The sequence below is a fragment of the Gorilla gorilla genome, chromosome X (genome assembly GCF_029281585.2).
Source record: "Gorilla gorilla gorilla isolate KB3781 chromosome X, NHGRI_mGorGor1-v2.1_pri, whole genome shotgun sequence".
Taxonomy (NCBI): Eukaryota; Metazoa; Chordata; class Mammalia; order Primates; family Hominidae; genus Gorilla; species Gorilla gorilla.
The window spans coordinates 48918732-48935662 of record NC_073247.2 but is presented as its reverse complement, the minus strand read 5'-3'; the positions used below and the strand labels follow the sequence as shown (position 1 = coordinate 48935662).

Genomic DNA, 16931 nt, shown 5'->3' with positions numbered 1-16931 from the left:
ACGACCACTCTAACCAAAATATGACAACGATAAAATGATATATTAGGGTCTACTACAATATAGGGAAGATACAAGTATGGGAGAAAGGGGCAGGAGAGCTAGATCTTCATCTTCCATAGTGGGAAGACAGTACATAACATCTAAAACTGAAAAGTTGAGAAATAGAATACATGTGTTATTTTAAAATGCAGGTAAAATGCAAAAAGCAGCAGCTAGTAAACGTTGGTACACATTCTATTGACTACTCAATACCTGACATGTAACAGACATTCAGTGAATGACTGAATCGTATTGATGTGCAAAAGAATAATTATAAACTAAAGTATGTGCCTGATATGGTTTGGCTGTGTCCCCACTCAAATCTCATTTTGAATTGTAGCTCCCATAATTCCCACTTGTTTTGGGAGGGACCCAGTGGGAGATAATTGAATCACGAAGGTAGGTTTTTCCCATGCTGTTCTCCTGACAGTGAATAAGTCTCACAAGATCTGATGGTTTTATAAATGGGAGTTCCCCTGCACAAGCTCTCCTGCCTACCACCATGTAAGATGTAACTTTGCTGCTCATTCACCTTCAGCCATGATTTTGGGGCCTCCCCAGCCATGTGGAACTGTGAGTCAATTAAATCCCTTTCCTTTACAAATTACACAGTCTCATGTATGTCTTTATTAGCAGCTTAAGAACAGACTAATACAGTGCCCAAATTCAAACACTCTTTAAAATGTTAGGAGTTGCTCTTTAAGATTTTTCCCTCTATTTATATCCCAAGTACCTAAACTTTCTGGACAAAAAAAAAAAAAAAAAATTGTTTTAAATTATTTTTCCAGAAAAGATTAGTGATGTTTCTCAAATGAAAAACAAATCGCTGATATTTTACCATAGAAGAATTTGATAGCACTATTGATAAGCTAATTACCTCCTTGGATAATCAAGGAAGAAATCAGGCCCAATATACACTTGAATTAAGCAAGGGGAATTTCTCTTCACACATGGTGGATTTAAATCTTAGCTTAGAACTCAGATGAGTATTTAAAATACATTAAAAATGTATAAATAAAACAAAAATTCACCTGGTAAGCAAAATATTTATTACATTTCTTTGCTTGATCTTGAAACAGTTACATTGGTTGTGAAGAAAGGATATTTTGTTATATATATAGGGCAAGATCTTTTTTATTCATGCTTAAAAAATTCTAATTAAAAATTTAAGTAACCAAAATGTCTGACAAACTAACTGATCACAAAAATATAATGATTGAACTATCATTAGGATAAGCAAGTCCTTGTGAAATCTGCTATTCCATCTTTTCACATATTTATTGGAGGAGCACATTTAAATCACTACAGGTAGACTAGAAATAACATTGTTTTAAAAAAACTTCCCCATTAAGGTGAGTTGAAATAAATAACTGAGCCCAAGAGTAGTCAATAAAATTTCATTTATTCATTAATTCATTCATTAAGGAAATAAGTATTTAGTGAGTAAACCTATTATGAGCCTGACATTGTTTGCTAGTCTTTAAAGCACAGGATAACTTACTCCTAGGTGTGTTTTTCCCTCCTCTTCTATAGACCTGAAAATAAAACATACAAATCAAGAGAAATGAAGGATCAGTTTACACAGCATTCAGGTGATATTATTTAACCAAAAGACAAATCATCCCATCCATTCGAACACAATTATATAAAGCGGTACCTACCTTTTGTCTTCAAATAATTATATAGTACACAATAGAGAATGTTTTTCTTCTCACGTGATTGTGTTGCGCATGCTCTGTTACGGTGATTCCAAACACCAATAAATATACAGAGTTTTGCATAACGCTCCATTTTTTCTTCACAGGACTTACTGCTATGTAAGTCCAGTAGTGCAGAGGTTGGGGGCACTGTTGACATTTTGAGCAAGGCAATTCTTTGTTGTGAGGGGTTGTCTCGTGTACTGTAGGATGTTTAGCAGCATCTGTGGCCTCTACCCACGAAAGGCCAGTATCATCCTCCCCTCCAGCTATGGCCAAAAATGTCTCCAGACATTGCCAAATATGGGAGGGGGGCAAAACTGCCCCCTTTTGAGAACCACCACTTTAGAGAAACACCTCAGAGAGAGTGTGTGATTATAGACAGAAGAGAAAGCCAGATAAAACAATAATCTCTCTTTCAATAGTGTAGACTTCTGGTTTAACATATGCTCAAGTATGTCAACCTTTATGATGCTACTGCTCTACCACCATTTTAAGTTCAAATGCCTTCTAGTTCTAAATCTAAATTAAGGTAAAGAAAGGGAAAAATTCCTATTAAAACAACTCACGAACACAAAGGAAATAATTATGTCTAATCTTTCCTCCACCTTCCACTTTAAAGAACACCAAGGTCGGCTGGGTGCGGTGGCTCACGCCTGTAATCCCAGCACTTTGGGAGGCTGAGGCGGGCGGATCACGAGGTCAAGGGATCGAGACCATCCTGGCCCACATGGTGAAACCCCGTCTCTACTAAAAATACAAAAATTAGCCGAGCGTGGTGGCACACACCTGTAGTCCCAGCTACTCGGCAGGCTGAAGCAGGAGAATCACTCGAATCCAGGAGGCGGAGGTTGCAGTGAGCCGAGATCGCGCCACTGCACTCCAGCCTGGGCAACACAGCGAGACTCTGCCTCGAACAAACAAACAAACAAACAAACAAGACCACTAAGGTCATCTTTTTGTAAACTACCTAGCATAATCCCAGAAGTTTTGACAAATATTTGAGTACCTACTATGTGCCAGACATAGTTCTAAGTGCTGAAGAAAGATTTACCAACTGCATTTACTGAACTGAGAAATAATTCTTATAAACATTTAACAGGTAAATATTTGTGACCTTGGTTTTGGCAAAGGATTCTCAAATATGACACCAAAAGCATAAACAAAAAAAAGAAAAAATAGGTAAGCTGGACTTCATAAAAATAAACTTTTGTACTTCAAAGGACACCATCTAAAGATAACCCACAAAATAGGAGAAAACACTTGCAAATCATGTATCTGATAAGGGACTTGTACCCAGAATATATAAAGGGCTCTTACTACTTAATATTAAAAAACCCCACATCTTAAGATGGTCAAAGGATATGAATAAATATTTCTTCAGGAAAGATACACAAATGACCAACAAGCACATAAAAAAGACACTCAGCATCATTACACATCAGGGAAATTCATACCAGAACCACAATGAGATACCACCTTCACACCTACTAAGGCTATAATAAAAAAGTCAGGCAATAACAAATGTTGGCAAGGATGTGGAGAAATTGGAATCCTCATGGTCAAAAGGAAGGAGTGCTTTGCTTTGTGAAACAGGCTGGCAGTTCTTCAAACAATTAAACTTAGAATTACCATGTGACCTAGCAATTCAACTCCCAGGTACATACCCAATAGAAATGAAGACATGTTCACACAAAAATCTGTACATGAATGTTTATAGCACCATTATTCATGATAGCTAAATGACCCAATCAACTCAAATGTCCCCCAACAGACAAATGGATAAACAAAATGTGCTATAATCATCCAATGGAATATTATTCAACCATAAAAAGGAATGAAGTACTGATATACACTACAACATGGATGAACCTTGAAGTAATTATGCTGAGTGAAAAAAACAGTCACAAAAGGGCAACTATTGTATGATTACATTTATATGAAATGCCTGCAATATGGAAATCTCTAGAGACAGAAAGTAGTGGTTGCTTAGGGCTGGCAGGGGGTGGGCATGAGGGTGGGAAGTTGAAATTGGGGGGTAAACGGGATAACAGCTAAAGAAACAGGTTTCTTGTGAAATGATGCAATGTTCTAAAATTGACTGGGGTGATGGTTGTACATATCTATGAATATACTAAATATACAGAAATATATACCACTTATATACTAAAATATGTGCTACTTATACTAAAACTCACTGAATCGTATACTTTAAATAGGTGGCTTTTATGGCATATGAATCATGCCTCAATAAGGCTACTTAAAAATAACGTCTTGTTTAAAATATCCTCACACATCCGAAGAGATCTTATTCTTTTGGTTGTAAGTATGAAATGATTACAACAACCAAAGCCAGAACTGGCTTTGGTATTTAAACTATTGAAAATGTTCCAGGTAAACATTTAAGACTATGAAAATCTTGAAAGTAGAAAAAATTAAAATGAAGGCATCAAGGAACTTCCGGAGGACATAAAATGCAGTGATTGTTTAAGATGTATTGGGGGCATTAAGTAATTAGATTCATAGGGGTGGAATGTAAGCAAGGAGAGTTAAAGTGCTCATATGAAAAGCCTCAGCCTGGAAGACCCCCTTCTTTACCAGCTTGCAGTGATTCTGAAAGAACAATATTTCTTCATGTGCACTGTTAACCTTATTTTTAAGGAAGATAAAAATACCTCCCCCCCCATATGATTTACTCCAGTAACAAATAGGAAGTCAAGTAAATGATAAAGGGCCAAACAAAAAGAGATTTAAGGAAACACATAAAAAGCTAAACCAGTTCCCAGGAATGGCTACTGGGAAGTTTCAGCAATCAGCATGTGTTACTGCTTTTTACAGGCAGAGCATAAGATGATATGATCCGTGCATAGCTCACAATTCCACTACTGAGACATTTCAACCTGTGTCGTTGTCAGTCCAAATAAAGTCCGTTTCTGTGTTTGCCTTGTGCAATATGCCAGTTAATCTATCCTAGCTCATTGCAGAACTCCTGGTATGCGCGGTCTGGGGAGTCCATACCTTCCCCGACTTGAAGAACCACCAACGCCAGCGATAAGGAAATGTCCGGGTGCGTTAGGAATATTTTTGATCCTCAATAAATCTCTGCTTCTTCCTTGACCATTGCAAACAGTCCGGTTTGCCATCTAGCTGATTCTCGGTACCTCATACAGCACTGTGCTCCAGTTTCAAAGCAAAATTAGGGCTAATATGTGGTGGTGGGTGAGGGGCGGGGGTGAGGGGTGCAAGAAGAAAACAACCAAAGGTTGAACTGGCTTTTCCTACAGAGCCTCAGATTTCAAAATGACTGCCGTCGAAGCTAAAATGACCCAGATTTGGGGGACAAGGGGGGAAGAGGGTCGATATTCATTCCCCTGCGGGGTAGCTGTAGCTTGATTATGGGAGTAAGGAACTAGGGAAGACGGGGTCACCTACATGAAAAGAGAGATAACAGGGAATGGTCTTTAAGTACCACGCACCTCTCTCAGTGAATCACTGCAGTGTCAGCCCTGCACTGATTCCATGATTTGCCAAACAGGATGAGGTAAGGCACAAGCCTGGAGCCCCCTCCTCCTCCTCCTCCTCCTCCTCCCCCTCCTCCTCCTCCCCCCTCCCCCGCGCAGAAAGGCGCATCCCTCCGCGAGGTGCACCACGCAGCCCCCCGCGGCCCTGGCTGAGGGGTGACGTCACCCTTCTGCATTGAGCTTCAAGGACCGGCGGCAGCACTGGATAGATGGGGAGTAGAGTTGGGGCGCTATCTCTATCACCAAGTGGAGGGGACCCTCTGCCAGGGCGCTGCGGATTGTGCTCATGCAGTGACAGAACCACCAGATAGGGAGTGTAAGGATGCAGGGAGGTGGGAAAGGAATCCAAAGACTCATCTCTTGGGTCACCAAGAAACCTCAAAGATGCCCCCGGCTTATGTAAGACCCTCTCCCTTTCGTGCGCCTCCACGCGGTGACAACGCCTGCTCCCCATCGTGCGCTTGGGAGACTTCGGTCGCCCTTGCCCAGCCAGGAAGGCACGGTGCTTCTGGTGCCTCCCTCCCGCAGCCCCGTGGGGTCGGGAATAACTGGGAATCTGAGATTAAACCCCACGCTCCCGTGTCCTCTCCTAGCCGGCCACAGGTTAGCTCCAAGAGGCGCCGCGAACCGGCTGGTAGGGGAAGGGAGAGAAGGGTGTACAGCGAGGAAAACAGACGAATAAACCCGCAACTTTCCCCAGGAGCTGACCCTATCCCGGGAGATTATAAAAGAAACTAATGCATTAACATTTTTTTTGGAAGGTCGACAACCTGCAGTCACCGACACTCCGCAGCCCCTTGCAGCCTGCGCGGAGCGAGGTCTAGGGTTCCAGCAGCCCCGACCCGCACCCTGCCATCCTGCAGCCCCGACCCAGCACCCCGCGCCTGTCTCCTTAAAGAGGGGTCCGAGATTTGATTTTTGGTTTGGGTTTTCCTCCCCACTTCTTTTCTCAGAGCATCATCATACGGACCGATGGACAGCGACTCGGCCACCGGCCCGGCGTGGGCACTTACCCAGAAGACGAAGGAGTAGATGATGAGGAGGGTTTTGAGACAGGTTATCACAGGTTTGGTCTCCATTCTCCTCGATGCCATACTACAGAGCTCCGGCGGCGGCGGCGGCGGCAGGCGGCGGGCGGGCGCGCGGGAGGGGGAAGAGGCGGGGCGGGGCGGCGCGGGGCGGGGGCGCGTGCCGCGAGAGGCCTCGTGAGCGCGCAGGCGAGGCCGTGCGCGTGCGTGAGCGCGCACCGCGCGGGGCTCCTACTGAAAAAGCCGGGCCGGGCAGTGACTGCGCATGCGGGAAACGCCGCCCGCGTCCGCAATACTGCGCAGGCTTAGACCCCCAGCGGAGGAGGGAGGCGAGGCCAGGCGAGGCGACACGGGGCGCGGCAGGACAGTGGGGAGGGAATGGGAGAATTTAGAGGCCGGGTCAGAGGTCACGGGAACCTCTCCCAGTCCGCCCTGGCATTTAGATTTCTGCTTTGTACACAGTTGGGCGTTACATTTGCAGGTATGCCTGCACCTGGCTATGGGAAGTTTATGGGTGCCCCGCTGCCCATCAGTCACGTTTCTGCATTTTGACACCCCCCAGGGCCTTCTCACATGGAAATGGCCCCGTAGTCATGTCCTTGGCAACCAGCAGGCCTTGTTTGTGCCAGGAACAGACAGGTGGCCAGAGATACAGCTGGAGGGATGGGCAGGAACGCCGGAGCTCAGACAGACCACAAATCCTCGCCACCACAGGTATCTGCAGGCTCCTCCATTTTTCAGATTTGTCTTACATTTTGAAATAATAAAATGAAATGACAAGAAAGGTCTGTATGAGGCGTCATTCTTGCTGCACATACAATGTTTAACAGAATACAGAAAAATGTTTAATATGCCTGAGAATCATTTGCAGCACGCTAACAAGTACAGTCCACCTCCCTCCTGTAAAGGAAAGCCGCATTGAGGTCAAAAAATAATGTTCACAACCAATTTGGAGTTCCTCAAAAAGTTGAACAGAGTTTGCATATGATCCAGCAACTCCATTCCTGGGTATTTACCCAAGAGAAATGAAAATATATACCCACACAAAACCATATACATGAATGTTTATAGCGGCATTATTCACAATAGCCAAAAATTGGAAACAACTCAAATATCCGTCAGCTGATGAGTGGATGACCAAAATTCGGTGCATCCATACAACGGAAAATTATTCGGCCACAAAAAAGAATGAAGTACTACTGATAAATGCTGCAACGTGGATGAACCTTGAAAATATGCTAAGCGAAAGAAGCCAGACACAAAAGACCACATATCGAATGATTCATGTATAGGAAATATCCAAAATAGACAAATCCATAGAGACAAAAGAGATTAGTGGCTGCAGCGAGTGGGAGGCAGGAATGAGGAGTGACTTTTAATGGGTAAGCGGCTTCTTTTTAGAGTAATGAGAATGTTCTAGAATTACATAGTGATTATGGTTGCACAATACTGTGAATTACTAAAAACCACTGAGTTGTATACTTTAAGAGGATGACTTTTATGATATATTAATTATATCACAATAAAAACGTACATTCCACCCAGATATGGTTTGTAGAGGAACACACAGATTCAGTGGGAGATTTAGCTTGATTGCTGAGAGACTAGTCAAAAACGGCAACACTATCACAGGTTAACTCAATCGTGGATGATGATGTTAAGGATACATATTTGTGAAAGAGTGAAAAACAGAGTCAATAAGGCTTGGGAAAAGCCTGCCAAGGTCAGTTGTTACAGGAGTAATTATTACCTCTATCCAGTTATATGTGGTCTCAGGTCAATAAGGTAACTGTATGAACAGGACAAAAATATGAGGAAGAGGAGAACCTGTTTAAGGAAATTGTCAACTATAACAAAAAGGTATGTGGGCATACAAGGGTGGAATATAGGTGCAGGTGAAAGAAGGGACAGGTTGAGCAAGGTGTCTGTTATAAAGGGGTCTTGGCACACTGATTCTCGATGCTGGGTGCTCATTTGCATCACCTGGTGTTTTAAAACAATTATGAATGCCTGTGCCCAATCCCAGCTATTTGGAGTCATTTGGTGTGGGGTGAAAGCTCCGCTTTGTAGAAGCTCTTCAGGTGGTCTGAATATTAAGCAAGAGTTGAGGGGCATTGCCCCGTACTGCAATGAACTTAAACCCAACTTCAGAGAGGAGCTTTCTCTTTCATTCTTACAGACTCCAGGCTGATTCCAACTGCTGCAGCAGCAGGGAAAGGATACTGAAGACTTCAAGCCCAGCGGGTATCCTTAGCATCAAAAGATCTTGGCCATGTATAATTATTTTGTAAAGGGGTCAGAAATCTCAGTGTTCAGCCCAACAGTGACACTGCTAAGCATCATAGATAATTTGGTGAGTTAATATATGACATTCACAGAAGACACCCATCAGTTTAAGCTAACTCACCGTCTCACAGTTTGGAGCATTTTTGGAATATCTCTTAGGTCCAGATTCTTGAAAACTTGGACTGTTCTAGCAAAAATAAACCGTTTAAATATAAAGATAAATATGAATATTCAGTAATGTAATTAGTAGATAAATTAACATAGCTTGTAGCTAGATCCTTGCTCTCCAATTGTGGCCCATGACATATATATAGGGTGACAAGCCATCCCAGTTTGCCCAGGACTGAGGGGTTTCCCTGCATTCAGGATTTTCATTGCTAAAACCAGGAAGGCCTTGCACAAACCAGAACATATTAGTCAGACTAACCCTGAGCTGGCAGCATTGACATCCACTGGAAGAGCTGTTTGAACATGCAGAACCTCAAGCCCCACTCCAAGCCCATGTTAACAAGATCTCCAGGGGAGTCAGATGCACAGTAATGTCTGTCATGTATTATGGATTGAATTGTGTCCTTCCAAAAGATATATTGAAGTCCAGGCTAGGTGCGGCTGAAGTCCTAACCCCAGTACCTCAGAATGTGCTCTTATTTGGAAATAGGGTTTTTGCAAATATAATTAAGACAAGGTCATACTGGAGTAGTGGGGGCCCTTAATCCAAGCACTTTTAAGGGCTCATATCCTTAAAAGAAGAGACACAGGGAGAGGGCCATAGGAAAACACAAAGACACACAGGGAGAAGGCCATTGTGACAACAGAAGTAGAGATCAGAGTGATGCAGCTACAAGCCAAAGACTGCCAAGGATTGATGGTCACCTCCAGAAGCTAGGAGGAGGCAAGGAAGGATTCTACCCAGAGTCTCAGAGAGAGGATGGCCCTGCTGACACTTTGATGTCAGACTCCTAGCCTCTAGAACTGTGAGATAATACATTTCTGTTTTTTTTAAAGCCACCCAGCTTGTGGTACTTTGTTACAGCAGCTGTAGGAAACTATCACGTGCCTAAGATTCACTGATCTATAATGCATCAATATATAATCACAGCTGCCATATCACCAAGCAACTCACAGTAGCACCATTTACAATAGCCAAAATATGAAAACAACCTAAATAAATGTCCAGTGACAAGTAGATTAATGAAATCTATTTTGTGGCATATCTATACTATGGAATATTATTCAGCCATAAAAAGAGATGAAGTACCGATGCATGATACAACTTGGATGAACCTTGAAAACATTATGCTGAGTGAAAGCCAGATGCAGAAGGATGCATATGTATAATTCTATTTATATGAACTGTCCGTAATAGTCAAATCCATAGGCAGATTAGTGGTTGCCAAGGGCTAACCCTAATGGAGAGTCACCGCTTAATGGATATGGGGTTTATTCTTGTGGTGACGAATAAGTCCTGGAGCTAGATAGTGGTGATGGTTGTGCAACAGTGGGAATGTACTTAATGTTGAATTGTACACCTTAAAATAGGTAAAGTGGTAAATTGCATGTTATGTGTATTTTATAACACACAGAAATAATATGTAACCACAGCAAGTCCAAGTGTCCTGTGGCCTGAAGGAATGATGTAGGTTGGGGAGCTGAAGGAAGGTCAGCAAGGCTCAATAGCAGGAGGCAATGAAGGTATAGAGAAGGCTGGGGAGAGGCCAGCCCATCCAGGTCTTTTTAGGTGACATTAAGAATTTTAATCTTTTGCCTAAGAGTAAGAGAAGTGTTTGCTTTTTATTTGCTTCAAATTCAGCAAGTAGTTCAAGGAAAACTGGACTGCTACCAAAGCATCTACCTGGTCCCTCTTCCTCCTGTTACCCCCTCTATCTGTTGTTCACACAACAACCAGAGTGATCTTGTTCAAACACAAACCATTTCATATCACTCTATGGCTTAAAATTATCTAGTGGCTTCTCATCGTTGCACTTGGAATCAAATTTTAACTCTTTGCCCTGACTTAGAAAGCATATATGAGGCCAGGCGTGGTGGCTCACGCCTGTAATCCCAGCATTTTGGGAGGCTGAGGCGGGTGGATTTCTTGAGCTCAGGAGTTCGAGATGAGCCTGGCCGACACGGCAAAACCCTGTCTCTACTAAAAATACAAAAATTAGCTGGGTGTGGGGGCATGTACCTATAATCCTAGCTACTCAGGAGGCTGAGGCAGGAGAATTGCTTGAACCCAGGAGGCAGAGGTTGCAGTTAGCCAAGATCACACCATTGCACTCCAGCTTGGGCGACAGAGTGAGACTCTGTCTCAAAACAAACAAAACAACAATAACCACAAAAGCGTATATAAGCTGGCTCTGACTCTCTCTGCCACTACTCCCCCTTTGGATCTGTGCTTCAGCTGCTCTGGCCTTCTTTCTGTTCTTCAAACAAGTAGGCTTCATTCCACCTCAGAGCCTTCACATTGGCTGATCCTCTCTTTGGAATGCTTTGCCCTCTAAACTTTGAGTGATTGGTCCCTTCCTTCCTGTCATTCAGATCTCAGTATAAATGTCACCTCCTCAGAGAGGCCATTTCAAACCAGAATAGCCACCCAGTCACTATACGTTCTAATTCTCTGCATAGCACTTATCTAACATTTTCTTATTTATGAAAATGTGCTTAGGTGTTTTTTTCTTTCCTGTGTCTCCTACTAAAATGTAAGTTCTACGGGGAAAGGTATTTATGTCTGTTTTGTTCACTCTTATCTCCTTAGCACCTAGATACAGTAGAACTCAAAAACTTGTTGAACTAATGAATGGTGCACAGTAGTCCCTCAATAGATGATTGTTGACTGGTTGAATAGGGATATGATATTAGAAATGGGCCTTGAAGTATGAATAAGATGATGGTGTTCTTTGAGGATTGGAGAAGGAGATCATTACAGGTTAGGAACAGTGTGAAAAAAGGCAGTTTGAACAAAAGCAGAAAGCTCGCTAAGAAAAGTGGCAAGGCACACTAGAACACTGCTATGGTTTCAATGCCCCCATCAAAATCATGCTGAAACGTATTCCCCAATGTAGCAGTATTGAGAAATGTGGCCTCTAAGAAGTGATTGGGTCATGAGGGCTCTGCAGTCATGAATGGATTAATCCATTTATAGATTAATGAATTAATGGGTTAATGGATTAATGAGTTATATAATGAGAGGGGAGCTGGTGGCTTTATAAGAAGAGGAAGAGAGACCTAAGCTAGCACATTAGCATGCTCAGCCCCCTCCCCATGTGATGTCCTGCACTGCCTCAGGCCTCTGCAGAGTCCCCATCAGCAAGAAGGCCCTTATTAGATACAGCTCTGCAACCTTGGACTTCTTGGCCTCCATAACTGTAAGAAATAAATTCCTTTTCTTTATAAATTACTCAGTGTCAGGTATTCTATTATCAGCAAAATAAAACAAACTAATACGAGGACCTAGAGGAGGAAAAAATATGGAAATATAGGTTGGGCTGTGGTGGTAGAAGGCCTTGCTCAGGCCAAATTAGACTCACCAGTGTAGGCAGTAGGGAGCAGTGGAAGGTCTCTCAATAGGGGAGCTATGTGATCTGACCTGTGTTTTAGGAAAGTAACTTGAGAAGGAGTGTGAAGGATGAGAGGTTGCCAAAGAAAGAGACGAGAAACAGGAAAAGAGTTAGGAGGTAATTGCACTTGCCTAATTGGGAGTTGAGGGAGGGCTCCACCTAGGGATGTGGCAGTGGGGCTGGAGAGAAGGGGCTGGCCTGACCACTTCATCTCAACTCTGGCTATATGAAAATCCACTGGGGAGATTTTAGGTATGTGAATGCCTGAGGTCTATCCCTCAGGGATTCTGACTGAATCAGTCTGTGGCAGGACCGCAACAATCAGTATTTTTTAAAAGCTTCCCAGATGTTCCAGCTTGGATTAAAACCTCTGGGACAGATTGGAAAATAGAATAGATTTGGATAGAATAGAATAGATTTGGAAATAGAATAGACAGCACTCAGGACTGAGTGGATCTCGGTGAGGAAAGAAAATATGACTGACTTTTTATTCTGAGTAAACTTGCAAGACAGCTTTTAAAACACACAACTCTGATAATATGTGGTATATCCAAACAGTGGACTAATATACAATTACTAGAAAGCATGTATATGAAGAGCATTTGTAGTCAAAAAGGAAAAGTTTTGTTATGAAGAAAAGGGCAAACAACAACAAAAAAGTATATGCAATGTGACTTTAACTATGTAAAAACATATAGAAAAGAGTTTGGATGAAAATGTGTATAAAATTTTCACAGTGGTGCCTCTGGGAAGGAGGTTATAGGTGATTTTATTTTCTCTATTTTATATTTCCTCTATTTCTGAACATTTCTAAATGATCATATATTACATTTGTAATCAGAAAAGAATATTCTATAAAGGAAGCCTTCTACCCCAAAGATTAAAATATTAAAGTTTTAGGATTTAAGGGGGGGGAACCCTGAACTATCTTGAAAACTTGCTGATATGAAATTTGAACATACCCCTGTTCATCTGTTTCTATATTTATGAATATATCTGAGTATTTCTAGGATCCCTACCTGAGCAGCCCAAATGACATTTTACCCTGGGATTCAGAAACATCTACAGGACTGAGACTAGACCTGTCAAGGGTATGTTTGCAAGTCACTCGACTGAAGATGGGAAAGAACTGAGCTTTGAAAACTTGGTTCAAGGAGCCTTGGTTAGCATCAGAGGATTAGAGCTGTTCTGAGGATAGCCCAATATTGGCATAAAATGAATGATGTGAGCCCTTACCTTTCCTCCATAGGGATTTACCCTGAGCCTTGGGGGTTAATGAGATGATTTTAACAAAGCCAGATTAGAAAAAAAGTTCATAAAGATATTGGGAGCACAAAGTTTTGTAGTCAATATAGCTTGCTTAACAAAAAATAGCAGGGACAAAAGGTACTGTTCTCATTTCAACAGAATGACAGTTGAAGGGATCAGAACATGAGGTAGAAACATAAGAGACTCAGACAACTTCCCCAAAACAGAACAAATTAAAAAGCCAATGCCACTTAGTAACAGGACTACATTCGTGAGATTTTCAGTGGTAGCACTCAAGTGATAGCTAGGGAGACTGGGTTTGTAAATATAAGTGCCACCTCCCTTCACATTGGGTACTTCCTGAACATGGGATGAATTTGAGAGGTGTTAGAGTTCTTTAATTTGGTTTTATTCCTTAACCCAGTAATTCCTTCTCTATGAATTGCCCTAGAAAGATAAATACATGTATAAAATATATCTGCAAGAATACTAATTGCAAAATTCATTATTGGAATAGTGAAAATGGAAAATATCTAAATATTCATCAATAATGTTTTGCCATATATTCGTTCATTCTACAAATTTTTTAAGTACCTACTATTTGCCAGGCACTTTTCTTAGCACTGGGGATATAGCTGTGAGCCAAAAAAACAAGGCCCGTGTCCTAAGGGAGTTTGTACTCTACATGGGAAGACAAACGATAAAATAAATTTCAGTATATCCATACTATAGAATTCTATGACACAATTTTAAAATAGTAGATACATTTAACTGTATTAAAACTCAAGATCTACAAGGCAAAACACATTATACATAATTTTTAACTTCTAAGTTAGAGAAGAGAATTATAATATCCTACTTCAGTGATGATAATCACAAAATACATTAGAGTGTTTATGGGAAAAAATCAGGATAAACATACATGACCATCTCTGTATGGCATTAAGAAGAAATTCTACCTCTGCAGACGCTCACTTGATTTTATACAAGAATTATTTTTATAATAAAAATTAAAACATTTTAAAAATGTTGTGTATAGAGGCTACACCCTAAAAACACATTTTGAAAAAGTATTATCAGGACCTTATAGTTATTCTGTGACTACTGTTATATAGAGCAATGCAAGTAAAATTTTTGTGTATTTCAAGGTACGAAAATTATAACTTAAGAATAATCTGCAGATCTCAACCAAATGGGAATATAATGTGAAGAAAACAATTTTTGAGGTCAACTATATAATTGTTGCTCCACATGCACAGAACTCCAGTGTTCTTCCCTTTATAATGAACACAAATCTGCTCTTGGATGTCTAGAACAAAGTTACCTAGAGGTGCTCTGTTTTATGTATTACCTTTTTCTCGCTGAGCTGAAGGAGAACATATCCCTTCTTAAATACCTCTCCTAGAAATTAAATATCATTGTCCACTGGATTCAGAAACTATCCCACTGATGGCTTTGCTTTCCACGCTTATGTTGTGTCTCCACGCAGGAGATCAGTTTAAAACGTTATATTGTTGTGCAGCAATTTTTCACTTGGCTCCCAGTTATACTTTCAATGTTCTCTCTGTATCACAGGGAGCTAGAAACCCACAAACTGCATTTTTCAGATTCCTTTCCTAATTAGCCTCCTGTTAGGTTTGCCATTGGGAAGCACTGGTGGAGAGACTATGAGGTGAGGAGAAAAAGAAGCTTCTTTTTTCTGTCTTCGGAAATCCCTCCAGCAGTAATAGCAGCAGCAACAGTGACTATAGCAGCCATTTCTTTCCAAAACATCTGTGGCAGTTTTAACAGCATTAGTAAAGCTATGGCATCCTGTATTCCTACTCAGTGGGAGCAGCACCCCCAAAAGCAGCAGTGTTAGCATCACTCACAGATCAGCATTAAGTGATGGGTTGTGGGTCCCAGCTCAGGAGTAGTAGAGCTTTCTGGTCTCTAGGTAAAACATACTGTAATGAATTGTAAAACTAGCCAAAATTCTTTCTCTCCCTTTCCATGACCTTTTTCAATGTGACTTTGCAGCTCTTCCCATAAAAAGTAAAATTTATTTCTTCTCTCTCCGAATCTGGGCTGGCTTTATTCCTTACTTTGAACAATAGAAAACAGTGAAAATGACGTTGTGATAGTGCTAAGCTTAGGCCTCAAGGGGACTCACCATCTTCTCCTCACTCTTTTGGAACCCTATGATTGCCATGGGAATAATCCCAGATTAACCTGCTAGAGAATGGGAAACCATGTGCATCAGAGTCTAGCCAGCCCTCTTGTCTCCACTGATAAATATGTAAGGGAGCCCAGCCACAATCTGCAAAGTCAACCCAAAACCAGCAGGAAGGAGTTCAGCTGAGACCAGAGGACTACCCAGATGAGCCCAGCCTAAATTGCTGACCACAGAATTGTTTTTAAAATAAAACCAGTAAGTTTAAGGTGGTTTGTCACACAGCAATAGCTAACTGATACACACCTTTGTCCTTTGTGTTTTTTCAGTACTTTTTGTACCTTATAGCAAATTACTTTTTTTTTTTTTGTGAGCAACAAGGCTGTTTATTTCACCTGGGTACAGGTGGGCTGAGTCCGAAAAGAGTCAGCAAAAGGAGACAGGGGTGGGGCCATTTTATAGGATTTGGGTGGGTAGTGGAAAATTACAGTCAAAGGGGGTTTTTCTCTTGCAGGCAGGGGCAGGGGTCACAAGGTGCTCAGTGGGGGAGCTTCTGAGCCAGGAGAAGGAATTTCACAAGGTAATGTCATCAGTTAAGGCAGGAACAGGCCATTTTCACTTCTTTTGTGATTCTTCAGTTACTTCAGGCCATCTGGATGTATACGTGCAGGCCACAGGGGATATGATCGCTTAGCTTGGGCTCAGATGCCTGACACTCCTGTCTTCTTACATTAATAAGAAAACATAAAATAGTGTTGAAGTGTTCGGGCAGTGAAAATTTTGGTGGGGTGGTATGGAGAGATAATGGGCAATGTTTCTCAGGGCTGCTTCAAGCGGGATTAGGGGTGGTGTGGGAACCTAGAGTGGGAAAGATTAAGCTGAAGGAAGATTTTGTGGTAAGGGGCGATATTGTGGGGTTGTTAAAAAGAGCATTTGTCATATAGAATGATTGGTGATGGCCTGGATGCGGTTTTGTATGAATTGAGAAACTAAACGGAAGACATTGAGTCCTTTTCTGCATTAAATATACAGAGTAGTTTCTGCTTGCCTGACTAGATAACTGAATTACAAGTACTATGTTCATAGAATGGAATTCTATACAGCTATGAAATTAATATTGAAGCAGAATAATTTGACACAAGGAAATTCCCACAATATTTTTAAAGTAAAAAAAAATAAAATTACAATGAAAGCACCAATGACATTCTTCACAGAGATAGAAAAAAAATCCTAAAACTTATATGGAATCACAAGACTTAGAATAGCCAAAGCTATCTTGAGCAAAAAGAATAAAACTGGAGGAATCACATTACCTGACTTCAAATCATTCTATAGAACTATAGTAAACAAAACAGCATGGTACTGGCATAAAAACAGACACATAGACCAATGCAACCAAA

At 41.4% G+C, this 16931-nt stretch overlaps 1 protein-coding gene across 1 annotated transcript in view; it reads right to left on the bottom strand.

The window, feature by feature from the left end:
• Positions 1 to 6412, bottom strand: part of TSPAN7 (tetraspanin 7) — a 127834-nt gene extending 121422 nt beyond the window's left edge. The window contains exon 1 of the mRNA XM_004064003.5: positions 6271 to 6412. Within this exon, the coding sequence (XP_004064051.1) occupies positions 6271 to 6351 (81 nt within the window). The 5' untranslated portion in view covers positions 6352 to 6412. The remainder of the gene's footprint in view (positions 1 to 6270) is intronic.
• Between the last annotated feature and the right edge of the window lie 10519 nt (positions 6413 to 16931).